The sequence below is a fragment of the Macrobrachium nipponense genome, chromosome 15 (assembly GCF_015104395.2).
Source record: "Macrobrachium nipponense isolate FS-2020 chromosome 15, ASM1510439v2, whole genome shotgun sequence".
Taxonomy (NCBI): domain Eukaryota; kingdom Metazoa; phylum Arthropoda; class Malacostraca; order Decapoda; family Palaemonidae; genus Macrobrachium; species Macrobrachium nipponense.
This window is the reverse complement of record NC_087208.1, coordinates 19,690,255-19,710,607: the sequence shown is the minus strand read 5'-3', so window position 1 is coordinate 19,710,607 and position 20,353 is coordinate 19,690,255. Positions and strand designations below refer to the sequence as shown.

Genomic DNA, 20,353 nt, shown 5'->3' with positions numbered 1-20,353 from the left:
CATACATACATACATACATACAAATATGCATGCATGCATACATACATATATATGTATGTATGAATGTATGTACCTATAAATTGAGAGTGTATACATACATACATGTATGCATGTATACATACAAACATTCAAACAAATACACACATACCTAATATATTATATATATATATATATATATATATATATATATAGATATCTATATATATATATATATATATATATATATATACACACACAGGCGGTCCCCGGGTTACAACGGGGGTTCCGTTCCTAAGACGCGTCGTAACCCGAAAAATCGTCGTAAGCCGGAACAACGTTCTTGAAAACATGTCCACAGGGAAAATTTCACTACTAATTTGCAATTTTTCTTAGGCCCATATCTCTAAAATTATCACTAATTTACTTTTTTCATGTGCAACACTGTGTATTCACAAATACTGTATATTTTCATTAAAATACAAGAGAGAGAGAGAGAGGAGATAACTCCTTAGGTTTCAATAGATTGAAATGAACGTCTGTAGGCAACTTTTTCCCCTCCCATAAATACATATATTTCTCCAGAGAAGAGAGAAAGAGAGGACTGTGCAATTATGTTTGTCTGTCTATCAATTCTTTTGCTGAGAGCGAGAGAGATAAAAGGAAGAAATAGAAACACCAAATGTATGACAAGTATCTTGTGGAGAGAGAGAGAGAGAGAGAGTTGTTTAAAAGAGAGAAATGGAATGATTATTGTATTTAAAATACTCAGATATGAATTTTGTACTTATAGTATTATTATTGGAAAATATTAATGATAAACTTATTACATACACGTCCATGAAAATGATCTCATCTCAGTAAGAGAGAGAGAGAGAGAGAGAGATTACATAAAACCATTAAATTCGTTGACCATTGTATGGCATTGTTAACCCTTAAACGCCGAAGCGGTAAAAAAAAAATGTCTCCCGTGTGCCGGAGACGTTTCAGAGTGAGCGCGGAAGCAGAAAAAATATTTTTTTCAAAAAATCACAGCGCGCTTAGTTTTTAAGATTAAGAATTCATTTTTGGTTCCTTTTTTTTGTCATTGCCTGAAGTTTAGTATGCAACCATCAGAAATGAAAAAAATTATCATTATCATATATAAATAATGCAATATATGATAGCACAAAAACGAAATTTCATATATAATTGTATTTAAATCGCGCTGTGCGCAAAACGGTTAAAGATAAGTTACTTTTTTTTCGTTGTAATGTACAATAAATTGCGATCATTTTGGTATATAACACATTGTAAAACGATAAAAGCAACACAGAGAAAATATTATCACAAAATAATGCATGAATTCGTAACGCGTGGACGTAAACAAATATTTTTTTCAAAAATTCACCATAAATATAAATATTGTCCTAGAGACTTCCAATTTCTTTCAAAATGAAGACAAATGATTGAATATTACTATACTGTAAGAATATTAGCTTACAAATGCAGTTTTTGACCATATCTGACGAGTTAAATTGACCGAATGTCGAATTTTTTTTATATATTTTTTTATATGCAATTATTTCGGAAATAAGAAAAGCTACAACTTTCAAATATTTTTCGTTTTATTCTACATGAAATTGCGCACTTTTTCATATATAAAACTCTATGAAATGCCTAATATGAAACGGAGCAAATATTCTGAGAATGGGACTTACGCATTTCGGAGATTTGTGGCGGAGAATCCGCGCGTGGAGGGAAGGAAAGTTTTTTTTTTAAATTTACCATAAATTTAAATATTGTGCTAGAGACTTCGAATTTGTTTCAAGATGAAGATAAATGACTGAATATTACTAGACTGTAGGAGTTTTATCTTACAATTGCGTTTTTCGACCATTTCGGTAGAGTCAAATTTGACCGAACGTGGTTTTTTTCTATTTATCGTGATTTATATGCAAATATTTCAAAAATGAGAAAAGCTACAACCCTCAACTATTTTTTGTTGTATTATACATGAAATTGCGCACATTTTCATATATAAAACTTTATGTAACGGCTAATTTAAAATGGTGCAAACATTACCACAATCGCACGTATGATTTTTTCGGAAGAGTTACCGTGCGGACGTAAAGAAAATGTTATTTTTTTCATAAATTCACCATAAATCGAAATATTGTGCTAGAGACTTCCAATTTGTTGCAAAATGAAGGTAAATGATTGAATATTACTTACTGTATATAAGAAATTTAGCTTACAATTGCGTTTTTCGACCATTTCGGTAGAGTCAAAGTTGACCGAAGGTTGAAAATTTGTCACTTATCATTTTTTATATGAAAATATTTCAAAATTGATAAAAGCTACAACCATGGGTTGATTTTAATTGTATAGTGCATGAAATTGCGCACATTTTCATATATGTAACTCTATGTAACGGCTAATTTTAAATGGTGCAAACATTACCACAATCACATGTATGATTTTTTTCGGAAGAGTTACCGCGCGGACGTAAGGAAAAAGTTTTTTCATAAATTCACCATAAATCGAAATATTGTGCTAGAGACTTCCAATTAGTTTCAAAATTAATTTAAATGATTGAATATTGCTAAAATATAAGAGTTTTAGCTTACAATTGCGTTTTTCGACCATTTCGGTAGAGTCAAAGTTGACCGAAGGTTGAAATTTTTGCACTTATCGTTATTTATATGAAAATATCTCAAAACTGATAAAAGCTACAATCATGAGTATTTTTTTGTTGTATTTTACATAAAAATGCGCACATTTTCATATATAATACTCCATGTAACGGCTAATTTAAAATGGTAAAAAAATTATGTCAAAGTGACGAAATAATTTCCCAGATGTGTCACAGATACTTTTTAGTGCGGCAAGAAAGAAATTCGCGCTTGCGCGCCTGCGTAACGATTGTAAACAAAACAACAGCTTGATCCGTGAACTCCCAGCATCCCCCAAGGCGCGTCATTCAAGAGTTTTCGGCTGGTAGGCCTAAAAGTATTTTTCTGCGAAATTTTAAAAAAACTTTTGTATGTCGACGTAAAATACGTCCAGTCGGCACCCGAGAGACAAAAAATGTCGACGTAAAATACGTCCAGTCGGCGTTTAAGGGTTAAGCTTGAGTGTTACTCGAGTTGAGGTGGGGAAATTGATACAGAAAAAGACAAAGGGAAGAATTTTCTTTTGAAATTATTTATCGTATTATTACTACTTCTATTATTATTATTATTATTATTATTATTATTATTATTTGAAAATATAATAAACATGTGCATCTACCATAAAAATTCTCTCATCTCAGTAAGAAAGAGGAATTATCCTTACAAGTGAAATGGAAAGGTCATTTTCATCTCTTTAAAATACGACCATTTTGAATTTTGTAATTAAGGTTTATTATTATTATTATTATTATTATTATTATTATTAAATAACTGAAATTATCAATAAACATTTTACAATACTAGTACCATAAAAATTCTTTCATCTCGGTAAAGAGAGAGAGAGAGAGAGAGAGTGTTTTATCTCTCTTTGTTTATAACGCTTCCAGCGAAAGAGAGGGAGGGCGTTACCACTATGACTCATTATTATCTTGTGTGGCAAAAGAGAGAGAGAGAGAGAGAGAGAGAGAAAGAAAGAGAGAGAGAGAGAAAGAATATTATTATTATTATTTGAAAGTATTAAAAACAAATAGTACAAGTACATAAAAAATCTCGAGTCTCAGTAAATGAGAGGAGAGAGAGAGAGAGATAGGAGACGGACGAGAGAGAGAGTAGAGAGAGAGAGAGAAAATGTCAGGACCACTGATTGCAACACTGCAGCTCTCCCCCAGCTCTTCCCCCTTTTGGCTGTCACAGAACATGATATATATCTGCAGTTTTAGTACCTGGAAAGGTTACAGAGAAGCTGGGATTTCCTTCAACAGAAAAGACTGGGATTTCCTTCATTCTTCAATAATTTTTTAAATATAAGCTAAAATCTTACTAATTCACTATGGTATTTTCTTTAATGAATTGATATTATTGCTGTATAAATTAATATTAATATTTGAAAATAGCAAATCATTTATTTATCATACTAAAAAACATAGTACATCTTTGTAGTACAGGCGGTCCCCGGGTTACGACGGTTCCGGCTTACGACGTTCCGAGGTTACGACGCTCTTTCTTAAATATTCAATGGAAAAATCCGTCCTGGGTTACGACGCTTGTTCCGAGGTTACGACGCTGACGCTTCCGACGCTCCGAGTTAACGACGCTTTTAAAAAACGACATACTATGATAAAAATCCTTTATAGTTTAGCACAGTATATTAATCAAAAATAAGTTTTCCTGGTTAGATTACAACAAAAATTTTGAGATTATGATGATTTTCGACACTTTTTATGTTGTATTTTTCTATGTTTTTTAGTGACGCCTCATATGCGGAACTAGTTTCCGAGCGAATGAATACATACTAGTTTACATATAACAGTCCAAAAGCGCAAATAATGAAAAAATCATTGCTTGTTTCCAGTAATAATAACAAAACAAAGTTTCTGGTTAGATTACAACGCAAATTCCAAGTATCCAAAGAGAGACATTATCCAGTAATTTGATCAGAGAGAGAGAGAGAGAGAGAGGCGTCTTCCGACGCTCCGAGTTAACGACGCTTTTAAAAAACGCATACTATGATAAAAATCCTTTATAGTTTAGCACAGTATATTAATAAAAATAAGTTTCTGGTTAGATTACAACAAAAATTTTGAGATTATGATGATTTTCGACACTTTTTATGTTGTATTTTTCTGTTTTTTAGTGATGCCTCATATTGCGGAACTAGTTTCCGAGCGAATGAATAACATACTAGTTTTATACATATAACAGTCCAAAAGCGCAAATAATGAAAAATCATTGCTTGTTTCCAGTAATAATAACAAAACGAAGTTTCTGGTTAGATTACAACGCAAATTCCAAGTATCCAAAGAGAGACATTATCCAGTAATTTGATCAGAGAGAGAGAGAGAGAGAGAGAGAGAGAGAGAGAGGCGTCTTCCGACGCTCCGAGTTAAGGACAGAGAAGTGTTCGTTTCGTTAAACGGCCTCTGACTCATGCCAGTAAATGTTTTGTTGATACTAATAATATAAGCCTATTTAAAGATACGTTTACTTTAATTAGTCTATATGATACGTAAATAGTAATCAACTGTTCTTGTAGCCCTCAATATTTGGCAAAATCGAAGTATCCAGAGAGAGGGGGAAACATTATCCAGTACGTAATTTGATCAGAGAGAGAGAGAGAGAGAGAGAGAGAGAGAGAGAGAGAGAGAGAAGAGAGAGAGAGAGAGAGAGACGCTTTGGCAACAATGGTCTCGGGGGTTTTTATAGCTTCCTTCTGCTTGATGATCGTGGATATTGTAGAAGGATTCGAACCATACTCGTTTGCCTAATCGACGATACGAACGCCACGTTTCATGCTTTGCTATAATTTCATGTTTTGCTTCCATCGAAATCATTTTTTCTTGGTTTTTTTCTTTTTTATCACCTGCTTTGTCTTTAGCTTTGAGACCATGGTTTAATAATAAAATAGACAAAATAACACGAAAAATAGGCGCAAATACAACGAACTAAACAACGACGTGTTAACATGCAGCACCAACAAACAAACAGACTAAACGCCATTTATCGGTCGCCTATACAACTAACACTCATCGCAAAATCGTATCTCAAATATTTCGTTGTATATCAAAGCTTGTATTTTCGCAAATTTTCTGTTATATCTCAAAACATTCGTATATTAGGGCAATCGTATGTCAAGTTTCCATTGTAATTTGATCAGAGAGAGAGAGAGAGAGAGAGAGAGAGAGAGAGAGAGAGAGAGAGAGACGCTTTGGCAACAATGGTCTCGGGATTGACGTAACGTTTATTTTCTGAACAGATAGGACAGAGAAGTGTTCGTTTCATTAAACGGCCTCTGACTCATGGCAGGAAATGTTTTGTTGATACTAATATATAAGCCTATTTAAAGATACATTTACTTTAATTAGTCTATATGATACGTAAATAGTAATTCAGCTGTTCTTGTAGCCCTCAAGATTTTGCAAAATCACTCCAGGTTTGTACATAAAACTTCAAGAATGTAGTGTCACCAGAGGATACAATAGTTTTTACCTTCAAGAACCAGCCCATTCTTTTATTGAAAAATAACTCCAGGGTTGTACATAAAACTACAGGAAACAACAAACATAGGTTGTAGTGTAACCAAACGGATTACAAGTAAGGTTTTTTATAACTTTTTATTAGTTTAAGACTTATTTCCAAAGCGTCGTTCCGGCTTACGACGATTTTCGGCTTACGACGCGTCTCAAGAACGGAACCCCCGTCGTAACCCGGGGACTGCCTGTATAGAGAGAGAGAGAGAGAGAGAGAGAGAGAGAGAGAGAGAGAGAGAGAGAGAAAAAAAAAATTATAGTGATTATTTTCTTGGAAAATACAGAGAGAGAGAGAGAGAGAGAGACTGTGCTAAACTATAAAGGATTCTTATCTTATCATAATATGTGTTTTTTAAAAGCGTCGTAAACTCAGGAGCTTGGTAAGCGTCAGCGTCGTAACCTCGAAACAAGCGTCGTAACCCAGGGCGGATTTTCAATGAATATTAAGAAAAAGCGTCGTAAGCCGGACCCGTCGTAACCCGGGGACCGCCTGTATATATATTAGGTATGTTTGTGTTTATATATATTATATATTTATATATATATTATATTAGGTATGTTTGTGTTTGTTTGAATGTTTATATGTATACATGCATATATGTATGTTATGTATACACTCTAGAGATATAAGTACATACCTTCATACATACATACAAATATGCATGCATGCATACTACATAAAAGCGTCCACATACAAATAGATAAATAAATGTAAATAAATATTTACATGTAAATAATATGTATCTATGAATTGTATGTAATTATATATCAAGAGTGTATATATTCATACATCTTACATACATATAGCATGTATACATACAAACATACAAAACAAACACACATACCACTGTTGATCAAAGCATGTAATGTGCAGTGTATGCAGCTTTTTCGTGGCATCTAGAGATATAAGTACATACATTCATATATGCATACAAATATGCATCCTGCATACGTACAATCAAACGCGCATCCATATATATATATATATATATATATATATATATATATATATATATATATATATATATATATATATCTATATCTATATATCTATATCTATATATATCATATTATATATATATATATATATAATATAATATATTATATGTATATATGAATATATATAATAGTAAGTGTGTTGGTGGTATAACTGAATCACGAAAGTTTGGAACAAGATGAATGCATAAGTAAAGGTGTGTGTGTATATATATATAGAAACTATATATATATATATATATATATATATAATATATATATATATATATATATATATATGGATGTATGTACTTATAAATCAAGAGTGTATACATTCATACATACAATACATATTTTATAATATATACATACAAACATACAAATAAGCACACATATACTTGTATGTATATATAATATATATATATATATATATATATATATATATATATATATATATATATATATATAAGAATATGTATATATATATATACACATATATGTATGAATGTGTGCATGTATGCATACAAACTTGACAAACAGACACACATACCTGATATATATATATATATATATATATATATATATATATATATATATATATATATATATACATACATTTTATATATATACAGTCGGCGCAAAAAAAGCGAACGACTCCCTATATTATTACTGTAATAAGCGTTCGGACTTTTCTTGCGATTTCCGCCCGAGAAGTATATATTTTCCCCAATTTATCGTTCGTCTGGCAGCCTGTATTGTCTCGCTGTTCGGTACCATGAGTAACTAATGCACTTCAGTGATACTCAAAGCTGTCCAAAGGTCGGGTGTCATTGTATGCGCTCCTGCCCCATTCACACTTTCGTCACCGCTACATTTGGCGCTCTTGCACGCTAGCTAATGAGTTATGGCTAAAACTTCTTATCCTTGGTTAGAAAAGCAGAAATGAGACCTTATGGAAAAACTGGCAAGTCAATGTCAGCTATTGCAAGAGAGCTGGGAATCTCTAAAAGCACCGTCTCATTGTGGTGCAAACCGCTCCAAGACAGGAGACCTTGATTCATCACTGAAGCGGAAGAAAGGCTCAGGGAGGCCACGAAAACTACAAAAAGAACGGATAACATTTTAAAAAGGATTGTTATGGAACATCCATCAATGCCAGCCAAAATTTTGAAGTCTCAAAACCCTGATCTGCTTAGGAACGTATCTGAACGGACTGTGCAACATCGATTGCAGAAAGACCTTGGTCTCCATGTCGTGTTGCAGCAAAGAAGCCACTCCTCACTAAGCCTATGAAAAAAAAAGGATGGCTTTTGCAGAAAATATTTGAAGTGGACTGAAAAGGATTGGGAAAGGGTAGTTTTTAGCGATGAATCTAACTTCCACATTATTCGTAGCGCTGGCAAAAAAAGTAAGGAGGACCCAAGGATCTAACCGCTATGCATCAAATACACAGTCAAGACTGTGAAACATCCAGCTTATGTGATGGTATGGGGATGTTTCAGCAGATATGGGGGTAGTGGGGGAGGGATTATATTTTCTCCCAGAGAGCACGACAATGAATGGAGAGATTTATGAAAATGTCTTGGAAAAATGAATATTAGTCCCTTACAAGGAACTTTTGGGCATGCATGTATTTATGCAAGATGGAGCACCTTGCCACCGATTTTCACAAGGTCACAAACCTTCTTAAGGAATTTAATATTCAGAAATTGGATGGCCAGGCAATTCACCAGATTTAAACCCAATTGAAAATTGCTGGGCATACATGAAACGGAAACTGAAGGCACTAGCAGATGAGAAAACGTCCCTCCCCAAATTGAAGGATGCCATCCGTAAATTTTGGTTTGAAGACATGGATGCACAATATTTCAAAGATTTAGCACATTCAATGCCAAGAAGGTTAAAAGCTGTACTAAAAAATAATGGAGAAATGTCTAAGTATTGAAAAAAAATATAAGTGAACTAAAATTTCCCTTTTATTTTCCTTTTTTTATATCATTGCTATGATTTGGGCTGTTCGTTGTTTTTTTTGCGCCGACTGTATATATATATATATATATATATATATATATATATATATATATATATATATATATATATATTATATGCATGCATACACGCACACACACACCTTTCTTTATATGGATTTATCACGTTCATATATATATATATATATATATATATATATATATATATATGTGTGTGTGTGTGTGTATGCGCATTTGATTGTACATATGCATGGATGCATATTTGTATGCATGTATGGAAGTATGTATTTATATCTCTAGAGGCCCCGAAAAAGCTGCATGCACTGCACAATTATATATTGTGATCAACAGTGGTATGTGTGTTTGTTTGTATTTTTGTATGTATACATGCATATATGTATGAATGTATACACTCTTGATATATAAGTACATACATTCATACATACATATATTTATATTTAAATATTTATTTATTTATTTGTATGTGGACGCTTGTATGTATGTTTGCATGCATGCATGCATATTTGTATGTATGTATAAAGGTATGTACTTATATATCTAGATGCCACGAAAGCAGCTCTGCATACACTACACAATTATATATTTTGGTCATAAGTGGTTTATAATATTGATCCTGGTGAATGTGGGTAGGTGACAATCGTGTTTACATGACATGATTTCCGAGATACGTAGACATAAATGCTTTTACCGCAGAACCAGATACGCCTAGGTTTTCATCTACCAATATGTCTGTAGATTTATTATAAAATCGAGAATACAATCCGTTTGGGCATCACAAAGTTCCAATATTTTCACTCCAAATCGACTTCTTTTATTTGGAATATTTTGCTGAAACTAAGCCTTCCCTTCCATACCATCAAACTTTCATCTATGCATAAATCTTGGAAAGATTGAAATTTTTCCCTGATTTTGCTACGCACATTGACGAACACTAGTTTATTTATCTATTTTATTCATTTTTATCTGGGTCTCTCCTGTGAATTATCAACTAAATGTTTTTTTCCCTTGTGAATTGTCAACGAAATGTAGAGCTAGAATTCGATTAAATCTGTCCCTTGCCATCAGCCTTCTCATTCTCCTTTTGTCTAGTTTGCCTCAAGGGTAATCAAGCAATCAACGATGCGACGTTTACTTAGATGCGACATGATCATAATCACACACAGGAAGCGTACCATTTCGTTCACAGTAACCTGGGCAAACTTTTCGCATATATTATGGTACTGCATCTCCAATTGTAATCAACAAGGAATCTTTATAATGGTTTGTCTCTCTAATAGTCAGCCACATAAAGTCGTTATCGAAAAATTGAAAAACATGATCTACTTCGGAGTACTTCTTTGAATTTTCATTCGCATTACATCTTGACGTAATGCCCTGCCACTGCCGTCAAATACAAAATCTCGGGGCTGGAACTTACTGGCAACCCACTCCCACATCACCTGAGTCAACTCACAGTCGCTGTATCCGACTTCTTTTGTTAGGTAGCAGATTTTTGTTATTTTTACTGTCGGTTGAAATTTCATCACTGTCTCTTGCACCAGGCGTATAATTATACATTTAATTGCCTTCTAAATCCCATTCATTTTCATATCTAGAAAATTAACCAAGAAAGTCTACAAAATAATTATCGTTATCGAGAGCTCTTCTCTCGATCTGCCGGCGGTCAAGCTCGAAGATGTCGTACGCTTGACTCCTCCTCCTATGACATATTGATGAAAAATAATGAATATTAGGGAAATGCACACATTTATATGAATTCACAGTATGACAACTGGCAGATTGTAACCATATCAAGAAAAAACAGGCCAATAGTTCAATCATCAGTTCCCCCCCTTTCCCCAACATGAAAGGAAATTGCCTAAAGTGACCGTATACGATACACCCGTGTTCTGGGATACCTTAGGAAACGTATCGTATACGACCCAGTCGTATTCAAAGGGTTAATGTATGAAAATTAGTAAATCATTTATTTATCATACAAAAAACATAATCTCTGTAAGAGAGAGTGAAAGGTATTTATTATTATATATCATGTAATCTTATTAAACTTACTAATACAGTATTAATCAATATTAATATTTGAAAGTTAGTAAATAATTTTTGAATCATAAAAAAGGGATTTTGACGTAGGAAAAATCTATTTCTGGGCGAGGAAGCCGTGTCGCCCAGTGAAATTGTACCAGAGAAACACCAAGCTACATCACTCTGAAATGAAACAGAATATTAAATTGTATAAACTAACACCATAGACCAAGTGAAATAGCAAAGAGATTTGCTGCGATAGGTAGGATGTTAATAAAACTGGCATAATGGAAAATATTCATATGACACAAGGACAGTACTATATTGATGTTGCAAGGAGACACTGACCTCCCTACAGCTATTGCCTGATATTTAAGATCCTCCAAGGACTTAAGGTAAAGCTTTGGAAAACCCAGTGCGACTGCCGACCAGTATATTTCTTCAGATCATCAAAGTTCATATATTTGAAGAAATTTACAGAAGTTGTTATAGCCCGAATAGCACGCGCTTTGGGAAAGGACCCTGGGCTGACTTCCTTGGTAAAATACAAAAACTGCTGCGTAATGCCCTTTAGGGATATGGTACCACCACCGCCATTTAGTCATGAAAATAACATTAAAATACACTATTTAGTGAATATTTATCATCAGAAAAATTTGTGAATGGCAAATTTCCCATGAATAATGGGTAGATATGGTCCAAAGAAAAATCTGTGAATAGGTGAGTCCGCAAATCTCGAGAATGCAAATACAGGGACTGACTGTGCATACGCTCTAAACTCATCACAAAACTCTTTACTTACTGATTTTCTGTATATCGCAGAAAATTAACAAAATTGCCAATTTTTTCATAGAGCAAGAATCACTAATTACCTTATTTTCATGACTAAATATATTTTTATAATAAGAAAATGACTTACTAATTTTCAAATACGAATATGAATGTAAACAGCAAAATAACAAAAAATTGAATGGCTGCCCGGATGACTGTCTAGTTTACCTGTTCTCCATCAGATGTGTTTCGAATGTTTTTGGCGATTGTTGGTATTTTATGAGGTTTGACTGTTTTAAACCTGTTTATGGTACGTATTGTAATTTCATTTTGATAGGCTATGTAGGAATGATTTTAGTGTAACCAGGATGTTGAAATTGGAAGTTGATCAACATTCAGTTTGTACTTGCAAGGGTACAGAGTGTGATCTTGGAACTACTTGATCTGAAAAATGTTGGGAATTGTTCTGAGAAATTTATGCCTGAATATGTCAGATATAGGAAAGACTGGAAACTTGTAGATTGTGAAAGTAATTAGTTAGGTCAGGACTAGAACCTGTCAGTTCTATCCTACTTAGTGTCCCTTCATCTGCACCTATCCTTACTCATAGTACTAGGCATTTTGGTAGCCTAGTATTGACTTCCTTTGTAGCTCCGCCTTCTGCTTCCCATTCGGTTCAGGAAAAGTGTAATGAGAAGGTAGAACATAACATTAAACCTATTTTTAGTTCTAATGCAAGTTGCCTTGGCTTGTTGTCTTGTGTCTTATAAAGTCGTGGAGAGCCGAAGACTGCTTCTTGCAGTAGAAACGCTTATTGGTCCTTTAACTGTTTTTAGTAGGAGGTTTGCTTTCTTTCGCTTTCCTGTGGGGAAATGAACTCGAGACTGACAGATATGGTGATGGAGTTTCAGTCTAGCTTGTTGAGTTGTTACCTTTACCCATTAGCTACGTTGTCTTGTCTCTACATCAGCTTAGAGAGGTGGAGGTGCCAACTCAACAAGTTTGTGAAGCCAACTTTAGTGCTTTTTGCCAGCATGAGTTTTAGCAAGGAAGACAAGTAACTAATTTCTGATGCTGCAGGGTAATGTCCTCTTGCATATACTCACTCGGTTTAGAAGAAGTGAGAACGCTTTCGCTTCCTGTCTGATTATACAGCCCAGGTTAAGGCGATAAGGGAGTATCTATTGGTAGCCTTGTTTTATACCTTTCGGGGATAAGTGCAGACCTCAGGTTTTGGGATATGGACAGTTGCAACCTGCTAACATGCTTGGAGAGACTTGGGACCAGTGCCTTACATGGTGGAGACGGTGAAGGGCAGGTCTGATTCTTTTTTGGTTGTCCTCCACTGGTTTATTCTCCCTCTTATAGTTTCCTTTGTCTTCATCAGAAGTCTCTCTTAAGTATTTTTAGTAGGAGATTGTATAGAGGGAATGATAGTCCAAGGGTCATTCTTTGGGACGAGCTCCATAAGTAATTGGAGATATTCTTGAACATTTGGAGACTGAATAACAGGATGAGTCTGCTCACATACTTTTTGGTTTTCTAGCATGGTTTTAGTGCCTTTCAAAAGAATGGTCAGACTTGTGGTACACATGCAGAATGTAGTACACTTACCATACATCCACAGTCATACAAGTTCCTTCAAAATGTTTTTACAAGAAGGTATTGCTGTTCTGTGCCCTTTGTTTGGGTTATTGTGCAGCCCACTATAAGTTTTGTCTGGGACTTTGTTGCCCATTGGTGGATGGTGTCGACTTTAGGAGCAAGACACTTATGAATCAGTGATTCAAGTTGGCCAACTCTGTTAGCAGTTTTATAAAGGCCAAGGACCTGTTGCTTCTTCTGGCCCAATTTCTGTGCCTAATGTTTTTAATTCTTGATATCCCCATTCTTATCTAGTGATGTGGGGATGATACTTAATTATGCATGCTTGTCAGTCAAAAGTGGATAGGCATGTGCTTCTTGAAGAATTTTAGGCCTGAAGGAAACATCCTATATGGTAAGGGCTCTTCCATTAGGAAACATGGCCTTACTGGGGATTTTTTCAGATATTCATGCTCAATTAATGTACAGTTTCAGCGTAAGAATTACAACTTACAAATAATGTTCATTAAATTTGTAAGTAATCCAGAACCATCATTGGCTCTAGGGCTGTAGGAGACACACTGTAACCAAGAATTGCCCATTTTGTTCTTAAACCTAAGTCCAGGTTTTGATCTTTTCCCTTTGTCCTGCAACACAGAGTTTAACTAGTGTAATTACATTTTCATGCAAAATAGAATGGTCAACACTACACCTGGTAAAACTTTTTAGATGTCAGGGCAGTGGAAAGACGTCAGGATGCTTAGCAGATTTATTCCCGGTCAGAAATAAAGTCTTTGTGGGAAGTTTGCTGCTTTGAGTGAAATGAAACAACATATTAGTTTGATCATTCATTCTGTGAAAGGACAGTGTTTTAGCAATTAGGGATTCAGGAAGAACAAAGTACCTACAAGGGCCCTTACATCCGTAAGTTCGGCAGTTGGTGGGGGATTTAAGGAGCACTCATTTAGACTTACTAGCACGTAGATGAACAGGAACACCCGAATTATTACTACTTCTTTGATGGCCCTCAGGCTTGAGCAGTGGATGTTTCCTTAAATTTGTCCTAATTCAGACTCATAGGCCTGCCCTTTGTATCTACTCTAAATACTATTGAGCAATTTCAAGTTCAAGAATTGCTTAGTGTCTCCTGTAGAGCCATTGTAGCCTCAGGGCATATGATTTTTAGAATTTCCAATGCTCACGGTAGATGTCTCATTCTTCCATTAGGAGGGAATCAACTCTACTGCACCATTCCATACACTGCCATTAACTTAGGCATCTCCTTAACTGCTTGGAGATGTTAGAATGTCCCCTCCCAATATGAATATTTTCAAGTTATCATAGGATGTCCTTAATTTAAAACAGCCATGGCCTAGGGTCAGAAGCAGTGGTCTGTGTATTGCTGAGGGTGCCACTCTAGAGGAATTTTCAGTACCTGGAACCTTGTAGATGTCAATATTTTCTATTTAGAGATAATAAGACTTTTCGCTGTCAACTTCAAAAGTTATTGTTCCATAAATACTTTCCTTGGTATTGCATCAAGTACTTTTAGATCTTGCTGAGGACCAGCACTGTAAGGTGTTGAGATTGAAGCCCCTTCATCTCTATATCAGTCTCTCTCTGGACTTTCGATGTGGGTCTAAACTTTATCTGAATTTAGCTATGAAACCTTTTATTCAGCACTAGCAGCAGTTAGTAAGTAAATTTATTGCCAGCACCATTCTGTAAGCTGTTGTAAAGGGACTGCTATTTTAGCTTTCTGCCTTAGAACTGAGGGTGATGTTAAGGCTACGTTTTACAGTGCCCTGTAAGAATTCCAATGTAACCTCTGTCCTGTTGGGGTAATTAAAATTTAATCAGATAGGTTTAAACTTAGAACATCTTTATCATCCTTTTAGAAACCTGGAACATCTTTGTCAAAGGTTAATCCTGGAAGAGCCAAAGCTAACTTTTTGTTTTGTGGTTTTAGAAAACAGATGTTGTTGCCAAAGGTTAAACCTGGAAGAGGCAAAAATTAACCTCTTTTTTTGTGATTTTTAAAAGCCCAGCTGTCTTCGCCAATGGTTAAGCTTGAAGGCAAAGTTAACTTTTTGTTTTGTGGTTTTAGTAAACCTAGCTGCTTTGCCAATGGTTAAGCTTGAAGGCAAAGTTAACTTTTTGTTTTGTTTTAGAAAACCTAGAATGTATTTGTTAAGATTAAGCCTGGAAAAGACAAAGTTAACCTTTTGTGTTGTGATTTTTAGAAACTTTGTCAAGGAACACAAGGTCCTCTGTGAGGTATTGAATAGGCTAGTGCATGAGAATTAGATCCACATCTTCTACCTATATTGAAGGTAAACATTCATAATGTGAGCAGCAGTTATAACTTCATTTAATGTTAAGTCAATTTGTCGCTCCAGAAGAGGATTGATGTGGCACTGTAGAAGTACAATTCGGGTTTTACCTGCTCACTACCTTAAGTATACAGAATTGTGTTTGAAAACAGTAAAGCCCATAATCTGCTACTGGTAGTGGGTAGTCTTTTCCTGAACTGGAAAAAAATATCAATTCTTTTAGTTGTTTTGTCTAAATCCCGACTTTTAATATTTTGAGGAGTCTGAAGGTACAAATTTTGTATAGGAGCACACCTTTATATCGTAAAGGTATTTATTTTAAGTGACTCGTTTTGGACCCAGGGCACAGGCGTCCCTCTTACCGCTTGTGTTTCATTCTGGCTTAATCAAAGCGGTTTTCTCTTTGCTGCATATGTATGAGAGCCTTGCTTCCTGAATGGAGTCCAACTTCTGGTGGTAGTAAAGTTCAGCCAGGATTCCAGATCAGGTGAGAATGTTTTGGGTTTCATGCAAGATTTTTGTCTAGCTGCACTACCCACCATCCTCTTTTTAATGTGGGAATCAGCAACTTTAACAGTAGGTAAGATTGATTTCGAATATAAATTTTCATAATAAGATTTATTATTTGGATACTTGCCTACTGTTAAAGTAGACCCACCCAGCCTCCCCACAACTTAGTGGGCTGTCAAGGAGAATTCTGACGAGCTAAAACCATTCAAAACACACCTGGTGGAGAACAGGTAAACTAGACAGTTATCCGGGCAGCCATTCAATTTTATGTTTGAATGCCAACTCACCTAATCAACATGGAGCTATAGCTAACTTTAACAGTAGGTAAGTATTCAAATAATGAATTTTATTATGAAAATTATATTATCATAAATATATATAAAAGAACAGATTGTCCCCAATAAGTTATTGTGGGGTACGTGTTGCCATATTTTTATTCTTTCTCTCATTTACTGAATGTGCTTCAATACAAGTTTAGTAGTTATCTCAATTATTACTACACGATATTACAGCATATGGGAGAAGATTTTGTCACTATTGATGTTTCATCTCTTATCACCTGAAAATATTTAAAATACTAATTTTCATATGTAAACAACACAATGTTGTTGTTATTCTCGACCAAAGCCAGTCAACAGTTTCTCTCGTCCCAAGCTATAGCTAACTTTAACAGTAGGTAAGTATTCAAATAATGAATTTTATTATGAAAATTTATATTATCGTAAATATATATAAAAGAACAGATTGTCCCCAATAATTATTGTGGGTACGTGTTGCCATATTTTTATTCTTTCTCTCATTTACTGAACTGTGCTTCAATACAAGTTTAGTAGTTATCTCAATTATTACTACACGATATTACAGCATATGGGAGAATATTTTGTCACTATTGATGTTTCATCTCTTATCACCTGAAAAATATTTAAAATACTAATTTCATATGTAAACAACACAATGTTGTTGTTATTCTCGACCAAAGCCAGTCAACAGTTTCTCTCTCCCAAGCTGCCCAAGCTGCCCCCCCCCCCCCTCTCCTCTCTTTCTCTCTCTCTCTCTCTCTATCTCTCTCTCCTCTCTCTCTCTCTCTTCTCTCTCTTCTCTCTCTCTCTCTCTTCCTCTTCTCTCAATTCTCATTGAATTATGAATTACTGTATCATAAACTTTTATGTACAAAATTACAGATAAAACCATTAATAAATTCGTTTCTTTTAGCAACTAAATTGTTTTCACAAATAATTCTTTCAGTAATAAACACCCATAAGTTGATTCTTAACATAAACAAAAGACAGAAATAGAATTTTATTACTGTTTTTTTTTTTGCTGTTTATACATTAGTATTACAGTACAGTACAGTAATTATTACAGTGAATCATTTTTTTTCATGTATGTATTCAATCACGAAATAGATAGTTTTGTGCAGCAGCCATATCAGGAAAATAAAGAGGAATTGTTAGCTAATATACTTTTGTTTGCAGATTTAATGAAGGGGAAATTGAAAATAGGAAAGAATTTATAAAAGATTTATGGCATTATAGAGACATAAAATCTAGCACACAAAAACAAATGAGGAATAAAACAAACAAGTGAGCTGTTTCAAGGATAATTCCCTTCTATTACTACCACTAAAAGGAGCATGCAATGTGTGTGCATTTTGCGATAGTTTTAAGTTGCAGTAAGTACATGTGTATAATCAATCAACCTAGGCTAGGCTGGATCAATCAATAGTGAGTACCTGTCATGGTAATCGCTCTATAGCGAGGAAACATATATTAAAGGAAAGGAAAATGTATCTTCTTCGAGTAGGTCTGCAGCAAGGAGGCATTCCCGCACATGTTTGAGGCGTCTGTTTTCATGATTGTTCGAGAATACTTAGGTGTGTTGTGGAACTCCAGCACGCAGCCATCGCTAGAAACGCTGCGTATTATGATGTAACATTTCATTGAGAGCCTGTCCTGTCAACGGACGGCGACGTTCGCTGGTTAAGTTCCGCCCTTTTCAGCCCCGCCCCAAGATCGACGCATATATATATATGACCTTGAGGAAGTAGAGATGAGATCATCAGAGATAAGAGAAGAAGGAAGAGACGAAAGATAAAGAGAGGATGAGGACGCATAGAAACAAGTAAAGTCCTCAGTTCATAGTCGGAGAGAGAGAGAGATCCTGATATCAAATAACCCTTTCAGAGAAGAAATGTCCTGCAAGTGGTTTTGAGGAGTGACCCACCCTTCAAGTTCATCAAGACTTAGGCATTCCTTCCTGCCGTACGAAGATAAGAAGCTGTCTGGAGTTTCTGCTGTCCCCTTTTGGGAAGCCCTCGCTTCGAACCCTGATTTCAACAGCTGCAAAACTGGCCAGCAAGTATTTAATTACCGCACTGTTTCCCCCTTTTCACATATTGTCATATTTAATTTTGTTATGTAAATAGGTGAAACCATTCTGCATTTATCTTTGTGAATAAGCTTGTAAATAAACTTCTGTTCAGTTTGAGTTTCTTTCTATATTTGTATCCCTAGTTTCAATTGTTGGTGTTGAATCCTTTTTGTTTATTATAATAAAGAACCTGAGTGGATCCTGGTCCGTAACAGTACCCATATGATAGTTTAAGGTATATTTGGTGTTTGAACTAGTAAAAAAATAGGCAGTTAGCCTATAAGTATTTTTATTAATGGGGCATCTTTGGTGTTTTAACTATTGAAGTAGGGAGTTGGGGTATAGCATAAACATTTTTTGAGGATTGCGATAACACAGATATTTGTTAACGCCAATTACTGAGGCCCCACTGTAGTTGGTTTACAAGAAATGATCAAGTTTGTAAATGTATTAAGAGATTTTTATTGCTTGAAACCAGAAATGTATAAGAATAGATAGATAAGATAGGGAAGAGGCACAGGTTCTGGTGAAAGGCCAGCTCTTAGATGGGTAGAATATTTACCTCAGTGACACAAGATGTGAGGAAGGGGGAAGTGAAAAGAGATTACTAGATAAATAATGAATAAAAGTATCCTGTTCATAAATGGAATAAGAATAAAATGTAATAGTAAATCAAGGATCCATTGTTCTTTTGAAACAAGCATCATGTAGGAGAGCCATCGTAGAAGGTGTGATACAGATTGTTTGTTCACTTGAGTTAAACAAACTTACTTATTTGAAATGTATTCTTTATATATAATTTTTTTGCTCCTAAAACTTTCATTGTAGGTTCTGGAACGTGAAGTGATGAAGAAGAAAACATTGTCCCTTGAGGTATTTCCAATGATCTTGTATCGTTTGGGCCGTGAACCTGACCCGACAACTCGCCTGACAATTCTTTATACTCTTCCATCATTGGCTGTAAACAAGGTGCGTAATTTTTCTTTTATGTCTTTAGTAAGATGAAAAGTTTTGATTATTATTTGTGAAACTTGATTAAACTCATCAGCCATATAGATCCTATGGTCACTGTCTGAATACAGTCGTCCCCCACTATTGGTGGACTTGCCTATTTACTGGTTTTTCTATGGACCGTATATATGTACCTGTTAGTCACAGTATTTTTCAATGAGAAATATTCAAATTGCTGTGTTTTTATATCAATTTCATGACTAAATGCAATTTTTGTGATAAATCTATTAACCCTCTTACGCCGAATGAGTATAATAAAAATCGTCTCCCGTATGCCGAGGGGGTCTCGGAGTGACTGCCGAAGCGGAAAAAATATTTTTTTTTTTAAATCACAGCATGCTTAGTTTTCAAGATTAAGAGTTCATTTTTGGCTCCTTTTTTTTTGTCATTGCCTGAAGTTTAGTATGCAACTATCAGAAATTAAAAAAGATATATATAAATAATGCTATATATGATAGCGCGAAAACAAAATTTCATATATAATTGTATTCAAATCGCCCTTTGAGCAAAACGGTTAAAGCTAACGAGCTATTTTTGTTGTTGTATTGTACACTAAATTGCGACCATTTTGGTATATAACACGTTGTAAAATGATCAAAGCAACACAGAGA

At 34.8% G+C, this 20,353-nt stretch overlaps 1 protein-coding gene across 13 annotated transcripts in view; it reads left to right on the top strand.

The window, feature by feature from the left end:
* Window positions 1-20,353, top strand: part of LOC135227023 (focadhesin-like) — a 600,481-nt gene that overhangs the window by 517,978 nt on the left and 62,150 nt on the right. For all 13 annotated transcript variants that reach the window (XM_064266808.1, XM_064266801.1, XM_064266803.1 and 10 more), the window contains one exon: window positions 19,560-19,700. In XM_064266808.1, coding sequence (XP_064122878.1) covers window positions 19,560-19,700 — 141 coding nt within the window. The remainder of the gene's footprint in view (window positions 1-19,559; window positions 19,701-20,353) is intronic.